The 21803-nt window shown below is 42.8% G+C and overlaps 2 protein-coding genes across 2 annotated transcripts; both read left to right on the top strand.

The window, feature by feature from the left end:
* The first annotated feature begins 17996 nt into the window (after positions 1–17996).
* On the top strand, positions 17997–18629 carry LOC127528740 (craniofacial development protein 2-like). Its single transcript, XM_051929456.1, has one exon. It carries the CDS (start codon positions 17997–17999, stop codon positions 18585–18587), a length of 591 nt encoding a protein of 196 aa, XP_051785416.1. The 3' UTR covers positions 18588–18629.
* On the top strand, positions 18591–19522 carry LOC127528739 (uncharacterized; the record flags this gene model as incomplete). The annotated part of the gene is made up of 2 exons (XM_051929455.1): positions 18591–19385; positions 19478–19522. Coding segments are annotated over 2 exons (840 nt in total), but the record flags the coding sequence as incomplete, so codon positions are not given.
* Between the last annotated feature and the right edge of the window lie 2281 nt (positions 19523–21803).

The following is a 21803-nucleotide window of genomic DNA, read 5'->3' as shown; positions in this document are numbered from 1 at the left end:
CTCATTAAGCAGCAAGCGCATCAACCTCTGAGCAAACGAATGGTAAACGTACAGAGAAAGAGGATAAATACTATGAATGGTCATGTCAAGTGTATTCACTCCACGTTATCGTGCAGTGCGCTGTTACTGGTATTTTGATAAAAGAATCTGAACAACATATAAGAAGCGTATAAATTATTAAACAGTAAAACATTAACATTTAAGAAGTAAAGATACATTGAGTACTACTGTAGTGCTTTCGGGTATAGTACATTTTTTGTTTGCCTATTACATGCATAAATGTATACATTTTTTGGTGTACCTACCCAAGAACACGCGACATGACCCGGCAGTTAAAAATTTATCGCTCCAGCAATTTTAACTCTGTTACGAAGTCATCTAATATGGTATTGCAAACGGCAGCGGGAGCGTGTCTATAAACTCAATTTAAACTTACTGTTTACACCGTGCTTTGAAGATGCATAGTATGCGACACGTGTTTCGCCGTAATTGTGGGCTCATCAGGCGTACAACAACAACAACAACAACATTTATTTATATAGCACATTTTCATACAAAAAGTAGCTCAAAGTGCTTTACATAATGAAGAAAAGAAGAATAAAAGACAAATAAGAAATTAAAATAAGACAACCTTAGTTAACATAAAAAGGAGTAAGGTCCGATGGCCAGGGTGGACAGAAAAAACAAAAAAAAACTCCAGAAGGCTGGAGAAAAAAATAAAATCTGTAGGGGTTCCAGGCCACGAGACCGCCCAGTCCCCTTTGGGCATTCTACCTAACATAAATGACATAGTCCTCTTTGTAGTTCGGGTTTTCACGGAGTCACTTGATGCTGATGGTCATACAGACTTCTGGCTTTTAATCCATCCATCATTGTTGGAACATCATGGTGCTTTGGGTAGATGGTGGTGGCACAAGCCACCACCAATAGGACACTGGAAAAGGAAACAGAAGAGAGAGTAGGGGTTAGTACAAATTTTGAATGAATAGTTATTATAATGAATTGGATATACAGAGTGTCAGGATTAAATTACAGTGAAGTTATGAGAAGGCCATGTTAAAGTAATGTGTTTTCAGTAGTTTTTTAAAGTGCTCCACTGTATTAGCCTGGCGAATTCCTACTGGCAGGCTATTCCAGATTTTAGGTGCATAACAGCAGAAGGCCGCCTCACCACTTCTTTTAAGTTTTGCTCTTGGAATTCTAAGGAGACACTCAGTTGAGGATCTGAGGTTGCGATTTGGAATATAAGGTGTCAGACATTCCGATATATAAGACGGGGCGAGATTATTTAAAGCTTTATAAACCATAAGCAGAATTTTAAAGTCAATTCTGAATGACACAGGTAACCAGTGTAGTGACATCAAAACTGGAGAAATGTGTTCGGATTTTCTTTTCCTGGTAAGGATTCTAGCAGCTGCATTCTGCACTAATTGCAAACGATTGATGTCTTTTTTGGGTAGTCCTGAGAGGAGTGCATTACAGTAATCTAGCCGACTAAAGACAAACGCATGAACTAATTTCTCTGCATCTTTCGATGATATAAGAGATCTAACTTTTGCTATGTTCCTTAGGTGAAAAAATGCTGTCCTAGTGATCTTATTAATATGCGATTTAAAATTCAGATTACAATCAACGGTTACCCCTAAGCTTTTTACCTCCGATTTGACTTTTAATCCTAATGCATCCAGTTTATTTCTAATAGCCTCATTGTATCCATTATTGCCAATCACTAAGATTTCGGTTTTTTCTTTATTTAATTTGAGAAAGTTACTATTCATCCATTCTGAGATACAGGTTAGACATTGTGTTAGCGAATCAAGAGATTTGGGGTCATCAGGTGCTATTGATAAATACAGCTGTGTGTCATCAGCATAGCTGTGGTAGCTCACGTTATGTCCCGAGATAATCTGACCTAGTGGAAGCATGTAGATTGAGAAGAGCAGCGGACCCAGGATAGAGCCTTGTGGAACACCATATAGAATATCATGTGTCTTTGAGTTATAATTACCACAACTAACAAAGAATTTTCTCCCTGCCAGGTAGGATTCAAACCAATTTAAGACACTGCCAGAGAGGCCCACCCATTGACTAAGGCGATTCTTAAGAATATTATGATCAATGGTGTCAAATGCGGCACTCAGATCTAAGAGGATGAGAACAGATAAATGGCCTCTGTCTGCATTTACCCGCAAGTCATTTACTACTTTAGGCGTACACACTCACTGCACTCCCTTACGGGAATCGATCCTCGGACGTAGAGGCGAAGCCCCTAACGTTGTGCCACGGCGTGTGGTTCGTTCATTTGACAGCATGTAGATCGGGGTAATTACATTGCAGGCATTCGTAGTCTGATTCACAATCTGATTGTATGGGCGGTTACCTACCAGGTAACGCTTGTGGTTGGTGAGCAAGTCGGCTAACTTCTGCCACGGTGCCCTCTTTCAGTTGCGAGAAGCAGATCATACAATGGTTGAAATAGTTTAATATATATAGCAAAATCACCGCGCTTCGCAAGGGCGAATATGGTATTGCAAACGGCAGCGTTTCTATAAACTTAATTTAAAGTTACGGTTTATACCGTGCTTTGTTTCATATTCTTTTCCTACCTTATCAATTGTGTAATGTGTTTTTTGAACAGGTTTGATTCATCAAAGTGATCACTCCTGCTGCGTTCAGTCACTTCACGTGAGCCGCTCTCTTGTGTGATGTTGCGATGTCCACGGGTTTATTTAATGTTAGCTAAGACCCGGCAGTTAAAAGTTTCTCGCTACAGCAATTTTAACTCTGTTACAAAGTGATGCAAACTCTCGTTTATACCTCGTGTCTTCTCATTAAACTTGTATCTCGCGAATATGGCATTGCAAACGGCAGCGGGAGCGTTTCTATAAAGTTACTTTAAGGTTACGGTTTACACCGTGCTTTTTTATACCTCGTGTCTTCTCATTAAACTTGTATCTCGTGAATATGGTATTGCAAACGGCAGCGGGAGTGTTTCTATAAAGTTAATTTAGACTTACGGTTTACACCATGCTTTTTTATACCTCATGTCTTATGAAGATGCTTGAATGCGTCACTCAGTGGCTCAGTGGTTTCGCTGCCTTGTCAATTGTGTAATGAATGTTTTCTTCAGCGCTCTTCGGGGCTCCTCCTTCTTTTCTACGTACTGAGTTCACAGTCAGTTCACGTGATTACGTGGGAGGTGTGATGACGCGACACGCAACTCCGTCTCCTACGGCCATCTTGCTGCCTTCCATAACAGTATATGGACAAAAAAGAGGTTCCAGTTATGACCATTACGCGTATAATTTCGAAATGAAACCTGCCTAACTTTTGTAAGTAAGCTGTAAGGAATGAGCCTGCCAAATTTCAGCCTTCCACCTACATGAGAAGTTGGACAATTAGTGATGAGTGAGTCAGTCAGTCAGTGAGTGAGTCAGTCAGTGAGGGCTTTGCCTTTTATTATTATAGATAAAAAAACTGAGAAATCACATGTACATAAGTATTCACAGCCTTTGCTCAATACTTTGTCAATGCACCTTTGGCAGCAATTACAGCCTCAAGTCCTTTTGAATATGATGCCACAAGCTTGGCACACCTATCCTTGGCCAGTTTCGCCCATTCCTCTTTGCAGCACCTCTCAAGCTCCATCAGGTTGGATGGGAAGCATCGGTGCACAGCCATTTTAAGATCTCTCCAGAGATGTTCAATTGGATTCAAGTCTGGGCTCTGGCTGGGCCACTCAAGGACATTCACAGAGTTGTCCTGAAGCCACTCCTTTGATATATTGGCTGTGTGCTTAGGGTCGTTGTCCTGCTGAAAGATGAACCGTCGCCCCAGTCTGAGGTCAAGAGTGCTCTGGAGCAGGTTTTCATCCAGGATGTCTCTGTACATTGCTGCAGTCATTTTTCCCTTTATCCTGACTAGTCTGCCAGTTCCTACCGCTGAAAAACATGATGCTGCCACCACCATGCTTCACTGTAGGGATGGTGCCTGGTTTCCTCCAAACGTGACGCCTGGCATTCACACCAAAGAGTTCAATCTTTGTCTCATCAGACTAGAGAATTTTCTTTCTCATGGTCTGAGAGTCCTTCAGGTGCCTTTTGGCAAACTCCAGGCAGGCTGCCATGTGCCTTTTACTAAGGAGTGGCTTCCGTCTGGCCACTCTACCATACAGGCCTGATTGGTGGATTGCTGCAGAGATGGTTGTCCTTCTGGAAGGTTCTCCTCTCTCCACAGAGGACCTCTGGAGCTCTGACAGAGTGACCATCAGGTTCTTGTTCACCTCCCTGACTAAGGCCCTTCTCCCCCGATAGCTCAGTTTAGATTGCCGGCCAGCTCTAGGAAGAGTGCTGGTGGTTTCGAACTTCTTCCACTTACGGATGATGGAGGCCACTGTGCTCATTGGGACCTTCAAAGCAGCAGAAATTTTTCTGTAACCTTCCCCAGATATGTGCCTCGAGACAATTCCTTTGACTTCATGCTTGGTTTGTGTTCTCACATGAACTGTCAACTGTGGGACCTTATATAGACAGATGTGTGCCTTTCCAAATCATGTCCAATCAACTGAATTTACCACAGGTGGACTCCAATTAAGCTGCAGAAACATCTCAAGGATGATCAGGGGAAACAGGATGCACCTGAGCTCAATTTCGAGCTTCATGGCAAAGGCTGTGAATACTTATGTACATGTGCTTTCTCAATTTTTTTTTTTTAATAAATTTGCAAAAACCTCAAGTAAACTTTTTTCATGTTGTCATTATGGGGTGTTGTATGTAGAATTCTGAGGAAAAAAATGAATTTAATCCATTTTGGAATAAGGCTGTAACATAACAAAATGTGGAAAAAGTGATGCGCTGTGAATACTTTCCAGATGCACTGTATATCTGTCCTGTATTACATATAAAACATTTTTCAACCTGTTTCACTGCTCCTCAACTGTCTCCACACTTAAAAGCTTATCCCAGTGTATCCTACTTAGACATTGTTGCATCTGGTCAAAATTAGCCCCACCAAACTTTAACTTAATAATTTTAGTCTTTGCATCTGTTCTCTTACAAAATACTGAGAATTGTATTACATTATGGTCACTTGACCCTAGTGGTTCAATCACTTCTACACCCTCAATTTTATCTTAATTATTACAAAATATTAAATCTAGACAGGCTTCACCCTGTGTTGGTGCTTTAACATGCTGTGTTAAAAAACAGTCACCGATTACTTCTAAAAACTCCTGCTCTTGTGCTCCTCCATCTACAAGGGTATCCCAGTTAATATTTGGATAATTAAAGTCCCCCATGACTATAATATCTCCCTGTAAACTTGCCTTTTTGATATTACTAAAAAGATGTGTGTTGAAATTACTTTCTGAATTGGGTGGTCTATAACACACTCCTAAAATTAGATCTCTTTCCCTAATATTTTCCAGGTGAAGCTACATGTCCTCATTAAGATGGGGCTCATCATCCAACAGAAGAGGACTTAAATTTAAATTCTGTTTGGCATAAACATCAACTCCACCTCCTTTTCTGTTCTGTCTATCCTTCCTAAAATATGTGTATCCCTTGTGGTGGATGGCCGGCAGCTCAACCCGGACGAAACCTGCAGGACGCTAGGTGGCAACTTCCCTGCAGCTTAGCGGTGCCCCAGATTCCCGTAGGGCACTATGGGAGATGGAATTCGGCTTCACAGCCCTGCTGGGTGCCGTGGGTGCCACCAGGGGATGCTGCAACGAGACACAGGGATTTCTGTTTCCAATATAGCTCAGAAGTACTCCCAAGTCATGGGAACTGAAGGACAGAAGCACTTCTGGGTCAAGGACTATATAAAGGACTAGTGGAGACCCAGCAAGTGAGCCGGAGTTGGGAGGAGTGTAACGGAGCTTTCTAGGAGGTGTAGTACAGAGGAGAATTGTATTATTTAGTGTTGTATTGCCTGTTTAATGTGGCTGTGGCGCTTTGAAGGCACATTACAAGGAGGAAAAAAGAAATTAAAATACTTCTTAGTTCTTTTACCTGGTGTCTTGGCGTTTGTCTATTTGGTTTGAGTAGTGATAGCACCCTCTGGTGTCACACCCTCTATGTTACACTCATCCCCATCTTTGTTATTTAGCCAGGTTTCTCTTATTGCTATAATATCATAATTATGCTCTGCTACATACAGTACAACTCCAACTCACTTACATTATTTTTGATACTTCTAGCATTAAGGCAAACTATTTTTAATGTGTTACTCCTTCTACATTTGTGTTTGCTTAGAATTTACATTACTATGCATTATTATTTTTACACCAGTTTGTTCCTCCATGTATTGATCTAAACCTGGCCTGTCCTAAACTCCCTACCCACCCACACCCAATTTCCCTAGTTTAAACAATCCTCGACTAGCCTACACATACACCTCCCCAATACATTGGTGCCTCTCCAATTCAGATGTAACCCGTCATGGCAGAACAGGTCCCATCTGTTCCACTGTTCCAAAAGGAGTCCCAATGCCCCATAAACCCTTCTACCCTGTACGAAGATTTGAGCCACGCATTAAGCCTTCTAATCTCCTCAGTCTTACCTGGACTGGCGCAAGGCACAGGCAGAACTTCGGAGAAGAATACCTTGTCAGTTCTGCTCCTTGGTACCTAACTCTTTGAATTTGGATCACAGAACTGACAGACTACCCAATGATACTGGTGAAAATTTAGAAAAGGAGCTGGATGGATTGGGAAGACAGGGAAGGATATCAATGGATGATGGATTTATGTTAGTTGAATTATTTAGATCTTTAATTCTATTGCGGAAAAAGTGGAGGAATTTTTCACAGACTTCAGTAAAGGAGGTAATTGGGCCAGATGCAGGTTGAAGTAATTTATTAACTACAAAGAACAAAACCCTTGGGTCATCATGACCATTTTCTATTATTCTGCCATAAAGTGTGTTCTTGGCTGCAGTTAGTGCATCCTTATAAGCCCCTTGATGGTCAGAGAAAGCCTAGATGTGAACAGTGAGGTCAGTCTTACATGTCATTCTCTCAAGGCGTTGGCAAGTTTCTTTCATAGATTGTAGTTCTGAATTATACCATGAAGCTGAACGCTTAAAGGAAACCTCCTTATGTTTTAAAGGAGCTGTTTTATAGAGTGCTGAATGAAGGGCTGAGTTATAGTGGTCAACAAGACTATCTAGTATTGATGGAATAGGTGAAGACAGAAAAAGATCAGAAATGGATCCAGCAAGAACAGAGGGACAGATATTTTTAAGGTTTCGGAAAGAAATTTGACATGTACAGGTAAGAGGAGGGAGAGGTAATGAGACAGTGAAAAGCACTGCTTTATGGTCAGAGAGTCTCAAATCACTGCTATAAGTGTTGCCGTCAGATAATCCAGATGTGCAGATCAGGTCCAGTATATGACCAGCAGAGTGGGTGGGAAAATCAACATGCTGCACCAAGTCAAAACAGTCCAGTAAGGATAGGAATTAATTTCTCAGTTTACATGTAGTAATGTCAATATGGATTTTGAAATCGCCAAGAAGAGTGACTCTCTGGGAAAGTGAACTTAAGTAGGTTAATAATTCAGTCAGATCAGATAAAAAAGATGCATTGTATTTCGGGGGATCATACACAACAATAAGTGAGACAGGACCAGATTTTGTTATTAGCTTAAGAGCCAGACACTCGAAAGACAATAGACCGTCAGTGGGGATTCTTTTGATGTTCAACTTCGATCTAGCAATTACTGTGACTCCCCTGCCTTGTCTTGAGCTACGAGGCTCCGTGAAGTGAATATATCCGGTTGGTGTCACCTCCGTGACAGATGTAAAATCATTTGGTTTTTGCCAAGCATCTGTTAAGCATAGCAAGTCAAGGTTTGAGTCTGTAATGAATTCTGATAGCACCACTGCTTTGCCATTAAGAGATTTTGAGTTAAACAATGCAATACTAGCCCATGTGGGTTTGTTGTGCACCTATCCATGACCAGAGTTTATTTTAACATATTGCAGATTTGGCACACTGACACTCCTATTTCCTAAGCCATGAGTAGGACAGCATATTCCTGAGCAAATGCTGCCGGTGAACTTTTCATTTGCAGCCCGGCTGTGGGTGCAACCTGACCCACAATGTAAATATTTTGAGCGCCGCACAATACCATTGTCTTTTAGGACACTCCAGTCTGACCATTTGCTCTGGACAAACTGTTTAATATGAAGGAGTTCGGAGTACCCACCCTTTTTGGAGTCCCTGGAGGGGGTGCTAGAGAGTATACCTTCTAGGGACTCCCTCGTACTGCTGGGAGACTTCAATGCTCACGTGGGCAATGACAGTGAGACCTGGAAGGGTGTGATTGGGAGGAATGGCCCCCCCCGATCTGAACCCGAGTGGTGTTTTGTTATTGGACACCCTAGGCCTCAGTTCGATGATCGACTTTGTGGTTGTGTCGTCGGACTTACGGCCACATGTCTTGGACACTCGGGTGAAGAGAGGGGCGGAGCTGTCAACTGATCACCACCTGGTGGTGAGTTGGCTTCGATGGTGGGGGAGGATGCCGGTCAGGCCTGGTAGGCCCAAACGTGTTGTGAGGGTCTGCTGGGAACGTCTGGCAGAGCCCCCTGTCAGAAGCAGCTTCAACTCCTACCTCCGGCAGAACTTCGACCACATCCCGAGGGAGGTGGGGGACACTGAGTCCGAATGGGCCATGTTCCGTGCCTCTATTGTTGAGGCGGTTGACCGGAGCTGTGGCCGTAAGGTGGTCAGTGCCTGTCGTGGCGGCAATCCCCGAACCCGTTGGTGGACACCGGCGGTGAGGGATTCCGTCAAGCTGAAGGAGGGATGCCGTCAAGCTGGAGGCAGCTGATAGGTACCGGCAGGCCAAGCGGAATGCAGCTTTGGTGGTTGCTGAGGCAAAAACTCGGGCATGGGAGGAGTTTGGGGAGGCCATGGAGAATGACTTTCGGACGGCTTCGAGGAGATTCTGGTCCACCGTCTGGCGTCTCAGGAGGGGGAAGCAGTGCAGTGTCAACACTGTATATGTGTGGGGATGGTGCACTGCTGACCTCGACTCGGGACGTTGTGGGTCGGTGGGGGGAGTACTTCGAAGACCTCCTCAATCCCACTAACATGCCTTCCAATGAGGAAGCAGAGCCTGGGGACTCGGAGATGGGCTCCCCCATCTCTGGGACTGAGGTCACCGAGGTGGTCAAAAAACTCCTTGGTGTCAGGGCCCTGGTGGTGGATGAGATACGCCCGGAGTTCCTCAAGGTTCTGGATGTTGTAGGGCTGTCTTGGTTGACACGTCTCTGCAACATCGCATGGACATCAGGGACAGTGCCTCTGAATTGGCAGACTGAGGTGGTGGTCCCCCTCTTTAAGAAAGGGGACAGGAGGGTGTGTTCCAACTACAGAGGGATCACACTCCTCAGCCTCCCTGGAAAAGTCTATTCGGGGATTCTGGAGAGGAGAGTCCGTCGAGCCTTGGAATCAGGAGGAACAGTGTGGTTTTCGTCCTGGTCGCAGAACAGTGGACCAGCTCTACACCCTTAGCAGAGTCCTGGAGGGTGCATGGGAGTTCGCCCAACCAGTCTACATGTGTTTTGTGGACTTGGAAAAGGCATTCGACCGTGTCCCTTCGGGGAATCCTGTGGGGAGTACTCCAGGAGTATGGGGTACCGGACCCCCCGATAAGGGCTGTTCACTCCCTGTACGATCGGTTTCAGAGCTTGGTACGCATTGCCGGCAGTAAGTCGAAACCGTTTCCAGTGAGAGTTGGACTCCGCCAGGGCTGCCCTTTGTCACCAATTCTGTTCATAACTTTTATGGACTGAATTTCTAGACGCAGCCAGGGTATTGAGGGGGTCCGATTTGGTGGACTCAGGATTGGGTCACTGCTTTTTGCAGATGATGTTGTCCTGTTTGCTTCATCAGGCCGTGATCTTCAGCTCTCTCTGGATCGGTTCACAGCTGAGTGTGAAGTGGCTGGGATGGGAATCAGCACCTCCAAATCCGAGACCATGGTCCTCAGCCAGAAAAGGGTGGAGTGCCCTCTCAGGTTTGGTGGCGAGATCCTGCTCCAAGTGGAGGAGTTCAAGTATCTCGGGATCTTGTTCATGAGTGAGGGAAGAATGGAGCGTGAGATCGACAGGCAGATTGGTGCGGCATCCGCAGTAATGCGGGCTCTGCATCGGTCTGACGTGGTGAAAAAGGCAGCTCAGCTCTCAATTTACCAGTCGATCTATGTTCCTACCCTCACCTATGGTCATGAGCTTTGGGTAGTGACCGAAAGAACGAGATCGCGAATACAAGCGGCTGAAATGAGTTTCCTCCGTAGGGTGTCTGGGCTTTCCCTTAAAGATAGGGTGAGAAGCTCAGTCATCCGGGAGGGGCTCAGAGTAGAGCCGCTGCTCCTCCGCATTGAAAGGAGTCAGATGAGGTGGCTTGGGCATCTGATCAGGATGCCTCCTGGACGCCTCCCTAGTGAGGTGTTCCGGGCACGTCTAACCAGGAGGAGGCCCAGGGGAAGACCCAGGACACGCTGGAGGGACTATGTCTCTCAGCTGGCCTGGGAACGCCTTGGGATTCCCCCAGAAGAGCTAGAAGAAGTGGCCGGGGAGAGGGAAGTCTGGGCATCTCTGCTCAAGCTGCTGCCCCCGCCTCGGATAAGCGGAAGAGAATGGATGGATGGATGAGTTTGTCACTAGAGTATTTTAGCTTAGTAGAGAGCAATACTTATCTGATAGTAGCAGAGATACAGCACAGCACAGCAGAGAAGGTGAGACAGGAGGATGGGTGGAACAAATGAGCGGCAAGCAGCAGAAAAAGCGTTGTAGGAGATATTACAAAATGCACAAGAAGATACCAAAATTTGGAGTTTCCAACATACAGCTAGATACATATAACACTGGGTATTACACACGGGATCACCCAGAGCCGCATCCAGCTGGGTATAAACCTCAGATCATTTCTTAGTCATTAAGGACGTATAGAAGGAATTGAGAGCAATCCAGTGTATAAATTATAATCAAGAAGATAGACCATCCCCGGCTCATGGATCGTCACGGTGCAAAGAAATGTCCATGGGGCTCGTCCAGTGTGCCACAAAAAGATTTGGTTGTCCCCGAGGCTGCAAACCCAGTCAAGGCAAAGTCCATAAAAGTAAATCCAAATCAACACAGTTTGAGTCAATTGCATCCATGAACTATACATATAATAAAAAATAAAGTGAACAATTGCAAAAAGTTTAAGTTTAATGCAAATTTTAACGAAAAGTGTTGATAACAGGAGGAGCAGCAGCAATGTGTGTGCGCCAGCGTCCCCTCCTTGCTTTGGCTGTGTCAAGGTTCTAGTGCATGGCAGAGTTTGTGTCTGCTGAACAGAGGAACAAATAATGACAGAGGGAGTCCACAGATCCACAACATGGCAACATGTGAAGGGTAACATGCCCTAGGTATCTGTAGAGACTGGATGAGGTGGCAGCTGCACAAACACTGGGTTACCAGCTGAGGTGGCATCATCAAAGATCAATGCCTGTATAAACTCTGGTGGTTTGACTAGGATAAGAACTTGCCTTACCACAGAGACATATAAGATCCTAAATCCTAAATCAGAGCAAACTTAGGAATAGTCTCCTGAATTAGGAAAATTGATAAAATCCTAACAGTAGGACCAAATTTGTGTCACTCTGAGATTTTTGAGTCAGTTAGGTTTATTTTCATACTCTGAAATGCTTGACAAATACAGGCACAGAAAGAAAAATATCAGTCCTTGCTGGTACCTTCTCTGTCACTGCAGGGTGAATCCAAAATATTCCACTTGAGAGAGTGGGTATTTAACTTATAGTTAGGAAAACTACCACATTCCCCACTCATGTTAAAAACCAGGTAATAAGAGAACCTTAACCAAAGAGACTGAGGGCATAGACAATTGGCAGGCTTGTATTTAAAAGCAGAGAGATGTCTTTTATAACTGATGAAAATGTCCTTCACTAAATAAAAAGCAGACATCCCAGAAGCTGCCTTAGAAGTCTGGTCATTGTAAAGTCTCCATATGCTGGGACAAGTAAAAGTGGAGAGGTCACCCCTCCTTACTGATAAGGACAAGTTCTTTTATGGTTAGGCCCAGTGAGGAGGAAAGGTTTTGTTTTTCTCCCTTTATTTATTTCTCCTGAATGTTATGCCAACATGAGCACCACTTTATTTGAGATCTCTGGACATTTTTTAGGTCAGAAAGATTCCTATAAGGTGTTATTTAGTTTTAGATAACATAGTGTGACAGTTGTGAAAGTTTACTTTGCAGCCCCGTGGTGACTTGTTATGTTGTTATAGCAGAACCACAAGGTAATCACAAAGAAGTGAAAAAATGAATTAGGAACCATATGATTATATATTCCAATTAGTTTATTGTAAAATGCTCTGACACTCTCAGCTGGCTGCAATAGCCCCAGATAAAAATACTGTGTGTATGCCTAATCTTTCACACTGAAAGTTAAACAGCTTGTGCTGTGGAGTTATAAATGAGCTTTGTGTAAGTGTGGGAGCAATAAAAATGCTGTTTCTTTATGTTGAGTATAAGTGGATCCATGCCATGTGCATACAAAGCTACTGTCAGCATTTCTAAGGAAGCCTGGCACACAATAAATCATTTACATATTATCTTTGGCAATTACATTTAAAAAGTGCATATAATGGCCAATGGATTACACAATCAGAGTGCATCCTTAGATGAATACCTGAAAAGTGTAGGATCCGCTTCTTTATTTTTTAAATACAACGGCTGTTATCTTTTTTCTGCTCTTTTCTCCTTCAGCATTTGTACGCAACAGTCGCTTAGTGTTTTGCATATGCAGTATACACCATGCAGCTGCATGCTGTTTTTCTAAATAGCATTTGACTTTAAAAAATATCTTTCAATAATATGAGGAATAATTTTGTGGATACTATTTAGACAAAGTACAAGTAAGGCAGTTTTATTTAGAATTTTCTTGCCATATCTGAATGTTTCTGAACACAGTAGTCTAGTGTTTGATTTGTGTTAATCAGGGATTCCAAAAAAGTCAAACTCTGATCATTCTAGATAAAGCACCTAGTAAGTCTTTAGTTTATTCCCTTCCTTTTTCAAAATAGAAATACTGTGTATCTAGTTCTGTCAGTATAATATTGAATGTTAAAGTTCTCAACGGCAGAGCTGACTCCCACGCATTAATGACAGTCCTGCCATGCTGCCTGAAAAGATGAATCATGTTTGGTAGACACACTATTACTGTCACTAGGATCAGATTCGACCAGCTTCTGTTCTGAATTTCATGAGTTGAAGGATGTGGAAGGCATTTTAATTTACTGGTAAAGATTTAAAAAGACTTATTTTATGCTGTTCTGATATTGTTTTGCATGACATATGCATATGAATTGTATAATTTAATCAAAATATTTTATGAAGTAAAATATTGACATTTTGTTTTTGTGACATTTAATAAATGCAAGAAACACATGTATGTATTTTAAACATTAACTTAAATCAATTTAAGAGGATTTTAGGACTGTTGTTGGTGATTTTCACAGATGGTTTATTGTGGCTTGGGTGCTATCCAGTTGTGGGACCACAGAGTTACATCTCTGTTTTTTGGAGATCAGATTGTCCTTTTGATTATACTTGATTATTCTTGGAAAAGTGTGAAGCAGTTGGGATAAGACCTGGCACCTTCAAACTTAAATTCATGGTTATCTGAACTTGATCCAAGTGGATTAGTTCATGTATAACAGTGTTCTTGTTAATGAATAAAGAAAGAAGGGCTGAGTGATTTAACCAATGGACTGGACAAAGGCATTTGTTAGGATCAGGGGCTGGTGGCCATTGCACACTAAAAACAGTCATCTGCGTAACTAATGAAAAATCTATGAAAATAAGGTTTTAGCATATTTTTGAATTTAGTTTCCCTCCCTAGATATCCAAATACTCACAACCAGGACAACCATAGGGACAGGGACAGCAGTGGCAATACTCCAGGTATAGTGGTTAAGTGGCAGTCAAGTCCTTAAACAAAACTATGAATCTACCTTTCAATCTACAGTACTGAAATGAAATCACAGAAAGATTTATCTGTCTTTATAGGCCCATTTACAGCAAAATAAAGAAAGTGGTCTATAAAGTGAAGATTGCACACAGGGTGACTATAGTTTTGAGAGAGAGAGAATGGAATCAGGAGATGGCACAGACTTATAAGAATTCAACCAGGGGTCAAAGCCAGAATGACTAATTTTAAATAAACAAAGTGATGTGTAACCAGAATAATGGTTAAAAACAGTGCAGTGAACCATAAGCCAAAATAGGAACACGTTCCCAGAGCAAAAAAAAACAAAAAACTTGAGCTGTAATTCTTAGTCAGAGAGCAAAAAAAAGCTATAGTAACCAGTAACTAAGAAACTAACAATAAAAACAAGACACTGAAGGTATTCATTCTTAAATCCAAATCTTGAACTATGAGAAAATATAAGACGCTGACCTTTATGGCATTGCAGTAATGATGTCACAAGTTACACATTTCTGGTCTTCAAGCCTAGAAACAGCATAGAAACAGTCAATACAATTACCACAGAATTGTGGCATTCATAAGAAAAACAAAGTAGCACTAAGAGGATGTGAAACATATTTAATAGTGGTAAAAACACACCAGAAGAAAACATAAATACAATACAATGCAATAGAATTTATTTTTATATACCCCAAAATCACACATGAAGTGCCGCAATGGGCTTTAAAAGGCCCTGCCTCTTGACAGCCCCCGAGCCTCGACTCTCCAAGAAGACAAGGAAAAACTCCCAAAAAATCCCTTGTAGGGAAAAAAATGGAAGTAACCTTGGGAAGGGCAGATCAAAGAGAGACCCCTTTCCAGGTAGGTTGGGGTGTGCAGTGGGTGTCAAAAAGAAGGGGGTCAATACAATACAATACACAGAACAAAACACAAGTAATCCTCAATACAGTATAATAGTAAAATTAAAATATTATAAGTACAGAGCAGAATTTAACAGTAGATGATGTCACATAATAAGACTTGGATTTGTTTAGAGTCCTGGAGACCTCAGCCATCAAGCTGCCTCCCCCAGTTGGCCATTCCTCAGCTTAGACAACGCCGGGCCAGCCAATCCAATGAAAGGACCCCTCTACCCAACGATTCCTGTGATCCTCCATCAGAGATGACTTTACCTTAGGCAGGTAAAACAACTTAGCAGATGGGCCGTGACACCAAGTGCCACATTTGAGTACCGAGAAGAGAAACAGAATAGGTGAGGGTTAGTAACAAATTATAATTATCATATTACTAATGTTTTAGTGCTAATGACTAACAACAGAGATGCAGCCTGTACAGTTAATCAGCAGCTCTAGTCATGGTATACTAAACTGAAGTAGTGAGTCTTCAGTGGGGATTTAAAAGCTGAGACCAATGGGGCATCTCTTATAGTAGCAGGCAGGCCATTCCACAGTTTAGGGGCCCTGTAACTAAAAGCTCAACTTCCCACTGTTAATCCTTGGAATCATAAGCAGACCGGCATCTTGAGATCTTAATGTACGTTCTGGTTTGTAAGTCATGAGAAGTTCAGACAATTAAGCTGGACCTTGACCATTTAAGGCTTAATATGTTAAAAGGAGGATTTTGAAATCCGCCCTAAACTTAACTGGGAGCCAGTGTAAGGATTTATGGAGTTATGTGTTCGTATTTTCTTGTTCTTGTAATAATTCTTGCAGCAGCATTTTGGATCATTACGAATAGACTCCTTAACCCCTCAAAACGTTATCAGTAAAGAAGACATTTTTTCAGATGCCAAACATGTCATTATCTAAATTTACAAGAGCAGCAATGACAGATACTAGATATTTTAACAACTTTAACACAACTTATAAATCTAAATAGGCAATACCACTAAGTGGCTTATTAGTTTATAGCCTTCCAAATGCAAACTATGATATTTATGTTATGAATTTTTTGTCCTGCTTTTTATAACAAAATATACACTTTCTGAAGTATTAAATAACATAATCAGGGAATATCAGCACCTGTCTTTATCCAAGACCCTTCCACCACAGCATCAGGTTACAATGATAAAGCAAAAATGATAATTACTGTATGACTATTTCATGAAAACTGAAATTGTTACTAAGTGAGGGGACAGTTATGCCAGTTAAAGAGTGATACAATGTATATGCTTATTTATGACACATACAGAGGTTAAATACATTACAATCTCAAAATGTGACTCATACAGTATACTTTGGAATGTTTCAACCTATTTCACATGTACCTCTATTTTTGTACAACTGCATTTTCCATTATGTTATAATGCTAACAGTACCATAAAAGAATACTGAGACACTGAGAAATCTGCCACCTGATTTCTGGAGCACCTCTCTACCCTTGACCTGCCCTTTCACAACACAACATTTATAATTTAGTTTAATTCCCAAGAAAAATGCCTCACATAATTAAGTTTATAATGTTTTCATATGTCCACTTTCTGCATGCCACTAGGAAAGTGGCTTTGAGTTCAAAATAGTGTGTCAAGTGAGCAGGATTGCTTCTCATATGTTTTAGTGATAATACATACAGTACAGCAAACTCTTAGTCTTACCGATCTTTTCATGCACAATGCACTCATTTTGTCATTGTGCTGTTTGTGAATAAAACATTTTTGACCACTTCAAAGACTTCTGCATAAGAAGCCACATTTTTTTTTTCTTACTAATGCATTGGTAATTTACCTGTTGCTCTTCAGTGCTTTAGTGATGGCAGTAGAGTGGCAGACTCCTGAATGCCTGTGGAACATCTCATTGATCTTTGTAATGCAAAAAAACTTCTCATCCTTTTAAAGAACACCATTTACCCAGCAAGCAATGCATACTTAATCCTCAAGCAGTTACTATCCAATTGCTCCCAGAGAGTTTTTGCAGAAATGTAATTTTTCTTCTGAATTTACCTTAACAACTCTGAAGCTTAAGTTTCAGCTCCCCCTCCCAAATTAAATTGAACTAACAGCACATACTGACATGTAATAAATGACTTAGCACCTCCAAGTGACTAAATAAATTGGTTTTCCTAAGCAATGATTCATCTCGTACATTTAATTTTCATCAGGCTAGAAGACGGCATCTTTTTTGTCAGCCTAAAGGGGAAATATTTAATACCTGTCATCAGAACACTCCTTTCAAGTCTACATGTCGTTAATTTAATGATGTTAGGGGGAAAAAACTGGCATGCAAATAAATACTCAGGATAGTTTCCTTGCCTGTTATTTCATAAAATGTAATGTGTTGCATAGAACTTGAAATGAAACAATCACAGTTAAAAAGCAGCAAAATTTCAGAACAGTCATTCCAATACATTTGAAGTGGACTACAAATGAATGGTTCAGTTAGAAACAATGATCCAGGTATCTAACCCAAAACAAAATTAATTTCATGATCTTTGAAAAGATAGTGGTAGTTGAGAAACATTGGGCTTTGCTGTTAGTATGAAATTTGATCTAAAACAGTCAGAGACAGACTCTTAACTTGCTTTGATCTTGGAATGGAAAAGAAAAATGAATGACTACTGCAAGATAACTTGAAAGTTAGAATTTATGTAATTTTTACATAATATTATATTCGTCATAATATATTATATAATTGTACTTAATATATCATTCCATCCATTCATTCTTTAGACCCAGCTTATTTGTTAGAACATTAAAACGTAAAAGAAAATTGCGACAAGAGTAGGCCATTCAGCCCAACAGGCTTGTCTATTCTCTTTGAAATGTCTAACATAACATCAATTTGATATTTAAATGTCCTTAAAGTCTTGCTGTCCACCATATTACTTAGTAATTTATTTCATGTGCTTATGGTTTCTTTAATGGCTGGCAAAATCCCATCACCACCTCCTCGCGGTGCCGGCTGGTAACAACGACCCCTTTGGGAAATTGGCTAACGGTGAGGGTGTTCGACGTCAGGTGGAGCGACACATCGGTCGATTCATTCCTTGGTCACATCAAATGGCAACAACGTCTCAAAATTTGGAAAATAATGCTAGGGCGTCCCCTGGAGGCGACGCGCGGCGCCCTCGCCCGAGCGTCGTGAGTAGTGGACAAGGACTACCTGCCCATGGACGAGGCAGGCCAAAGAAGCGAGTCCAACAACAACAACAACCACTACGATTGGGTACCCTTAACATCGGCACGATGACAGGACGAAGCCGAGAATTAGCCGACACCCTTAAGATCCGCCGCATCGACATCGCGTGCATCCAAGAAACCAAATGGACTGGTGCAAAGGCAAGGGATATAGGCGATGGATTTAAGCTATTCTACAACGGCAACAAGCCCCAAAATGGTGTGGGAATAGTGGTCAGCCAGAAAGTACGGGACAATGTGGTCGAAGTGACTCGAATGTCAGATCGGCTCATGTCACTCAAGATCGACACGGGCGACATCACTATGCGAGTGACCTCCTGCTACGCCCCCCAGACCAACTGCTCGGAATCAGACAAAGAAGATTTCTGGGAAAGTCTCGATGTCCACCTTCGAGCACTTGGACCCGAAGAATATAATGCCATTGGCGGTGATCTCAATGGTCACGTTGGATGAGATAGGAATGGCTATGAAAGGTTTCATGGCGGGCAAGGTTACGGAAGCCGCAATGAGGACGGGGAACGTGCCCTGGATTGTGCGGAAGCGCATGATCTCGCAGTGGCCAACACTTTCTTTAAGAAGAAGCTAACACACCTCGTCACATACTCTAGCGGGGGAAGAGAAACGCAAATCGATTACCTCCTCACCCGAAGGCAGCACCTGAAACTGGTAACCGATGTCAAAGTAATCCCGTCGACCAACATCTGCCCACAACATCGGCTACTCGTCATGGACCTCAAGCTAGACCTCGGCCAATGGCGACAAGTGAGAACCACCAATGAGGAAAAGATCAAATGGTGGAGGATGGCCGAAGGCAGAAGAGACCTCACTGAGGCACTCAAATCGATCAACTTCAACAACGACAGCAACCAGTTAATCGAGACCAGATGGAACAAGATAGCCGACCAAATCCGAGAAGCAGCAACCAACGTCCTAGGGAAGACCAAGCCAGGAAAGTGCTTTATTGAAAAGCAAACATGGTGGTGGAATACAGAAGTCCAAAGCGCCGTGAAAGAAAAGAAGTCAGCGCTAAAGAAGTGGCGCCAGTCTAGAGAAGACGAGGACTATCAACGGTACAAGAGCCTGAAGGCGAAGAAGGCGGTGACAGTGGCAAAGACTGCGCACTATGACCAGCTCTACCACGACTTGGACGAGCCTGGAGGAGCGAACAAGATATACCGCCTGGCCAGCAGCCGACACTGTTCAACAAAGGACATCGGCCAAGTGAAACATATCAAAGACGTCAATCAGAAGGTCCTGCGTGATCCACCAGCTATCCTCGAACGCTGGAGTGAGCACTTCTCCCAGATCAGTAATGAAGAATTCCCCCACCCGCCAATCCACAGCACCGCCCCCGTCTATGGCCCAGTCCCGCCGATTACGACTGCTGAGATCAAGGATGCCATGAAGAAAATGAAGAATGGAAAAGCGCCTGGCCCCGACGATATCCCCATCGAAGCCTGGAAACTCCTCGGCCAGCAAGGAGCCGCCGCTCTCAGTACCCTATTCAATAACATCATCAGAGAGGGCAGGATACCAGCGGCCTGGACAACTAGCGTCACCATCCCCATTTGGAAAACCAAGGGCGATGTCACCGATTGCGCTAACTACCGACCAATCCGCCTCCTATTCCACACTATGAAAATATTCGAAAGGATCCTAGACGCCCGCCTGCGACGGATCGTCACGATCACCCCTAACCAGTGTGGGTTTGTTAAGGGATGCGGAACCACTGACGCCATACACGCCGTGAGACTGCTGGTGGAGAAACACCGAGAGAAAAATCGAATAGTCCACATGGCATTCCTGGACTTGGAGAAGGCATTCGATAGAGTGCCACACGACCTTATCTGGCATGCCCTGCGATCTCACGGAGTCCCGGAAACTTACGTCGACTGGGTCAAATTGCTCTACATAAACGTCACCAGTGTAGTCAGATGCTCCGTGGGAATCTCACCGCCCTTCGCCATCAACGTGGGAGTACATCAAGGCTCGGCCCTTTCGCCCCTTCTGTTCATCCTCTGTATGGACACATCTCCAAACTCCCCAACCATGGTCACTTTTATACGCTGACGACGTATTCCTGGCAAACCAATCTAGAAGTGAGCTGCAACAATATACGCAGCAGTGGAAGACACGCCTGACCGACCATGGCATGAGACTCAACATCAAGAAGACTGAATACATGGAAGCTGGCCTCCAAACCGATGGCACTATCAGCATCGACAGAGAAGACCTAAAGAAGACCCATGAATTCAAGTATCTGGGATCGACGATCAGTAACGACGGGGACATCCTTCCCGATGTGCGAGCTAAGTGCCGTCAAGTAACGGGCGTGCTGTGTGACCGCCGAATGCCTGACCACCTCAAGGCCAAGATTTATAAGACTGTAATCCGCCCAGTCACCCTGTATGGATCGGATTGTTGCCCAGACAACGCCAAGCATGAGCAGGCCCTACATACGATGGAAATGCGAATGCTGAGGTGGTACCTAGGCCTCACGTGCTGGGACCAAGTCATGAATGAAGACGTCAGAAAGCTCCTCGGCATCGTACCAATCACGGAGAAAATGCGTGAGGCACGGCTACGGTAGTATGGACACGTCGCGCGCGCAGACGACAACTCGATAGCAAAAACGGCTATGCGGCTAGACCCTGGTGGTCAGCGCCCACGTGGCAGGCTGAAAAAGAGGTGGATGGACAGAATAAAGGAAGACATGAAGACCGCCAATGCCGCCCCAGAAGATGCCCTTGACCGTGCCAAATGGAGACGGATTTGCAGAAAAGCGGACCCTGCCATGCGGGATAAACGCTAGGATGAAGATGGTTTCTTTAACAAGTTTTCAACCGTATGCCCATGTTTTTGTTGAAGAGCTAATTTTAATGTGACAGCTGAGATCAACTGTACTAACCCCTTTAATAACTTTAAACACTTCATTCATGTCTATTCTTAATCTCTGTTTGCTTAAACCTAAAAGGTTCAGCTCCTTTAATTTTTCCTCATAACTCATATCTCTCAGTCCATAAATCAGTCTAGTTGCAGTTCTCTGGACTTCCTCTAATGCCGCTACATCCTTTTTGTAATATGAAGACCAAAACTGTACACAGTACTCTAGGTGAGTCACCACTTGTAAGTTGCATAAGTTAAGTATAAACTCCCTTGACTTGTACTCCACACATCCTGATAAAGCTTATTAGCCTTCTTGATCATTTCTATTCACTGTCTTGATGTAGATAGTGATAAGTCCTCTAGAATTCCTAGAACTTTGTCATAAAGTGTACTTTCAAATTTTAGACCTCCTATTGTGTGTTCATATCTACCATTTCTTCTTCCAAAATGTAATACTTTACATTTATATGCATTAAATTTCATCTGCCACAAATCAAATCTGATTTAGTTTATTCAGCATTATCTACCCTGTAACCTACTTTGGTATCATCTGCAAACTTAACCAGCTTATTAATTATATACTTGTATGGATCAGTTATGTATATTAAAGGAGTAGCGGCATCCACACTGATCCCCGAGGGACACCACTTTTGACATCATCTAATTCTGAAAAAATCCCTCTTACCACAACCCTTTGAGTCCTTCGTTTGAGCATTTTAGTACCCACCTACACACCATGCCCTGAATTGCCTCTTGTTTTAGTTGAGCACTATATTCTCATGT

Source organism: Erpetoichthys calabaricus, chromosome 7, assembly GCF_900747795.2.
Source record: "Erpetoichthys calabaricus chromosome 7, fErpCal1.3, whole genome shotgun sequence".
Lineage (NCBI taxonomy): Eukaryota > Metazoa > Chordata > Cladistia > Polypteriformes > Polypteridae > Erpetoichthys > Erpetoichthys calabaricus.
The sequence above is the reverse complement of the archived record's forward strand: the minus strand, read 5'-3'. Positions and strand labels throughout refer to the sequence as shown.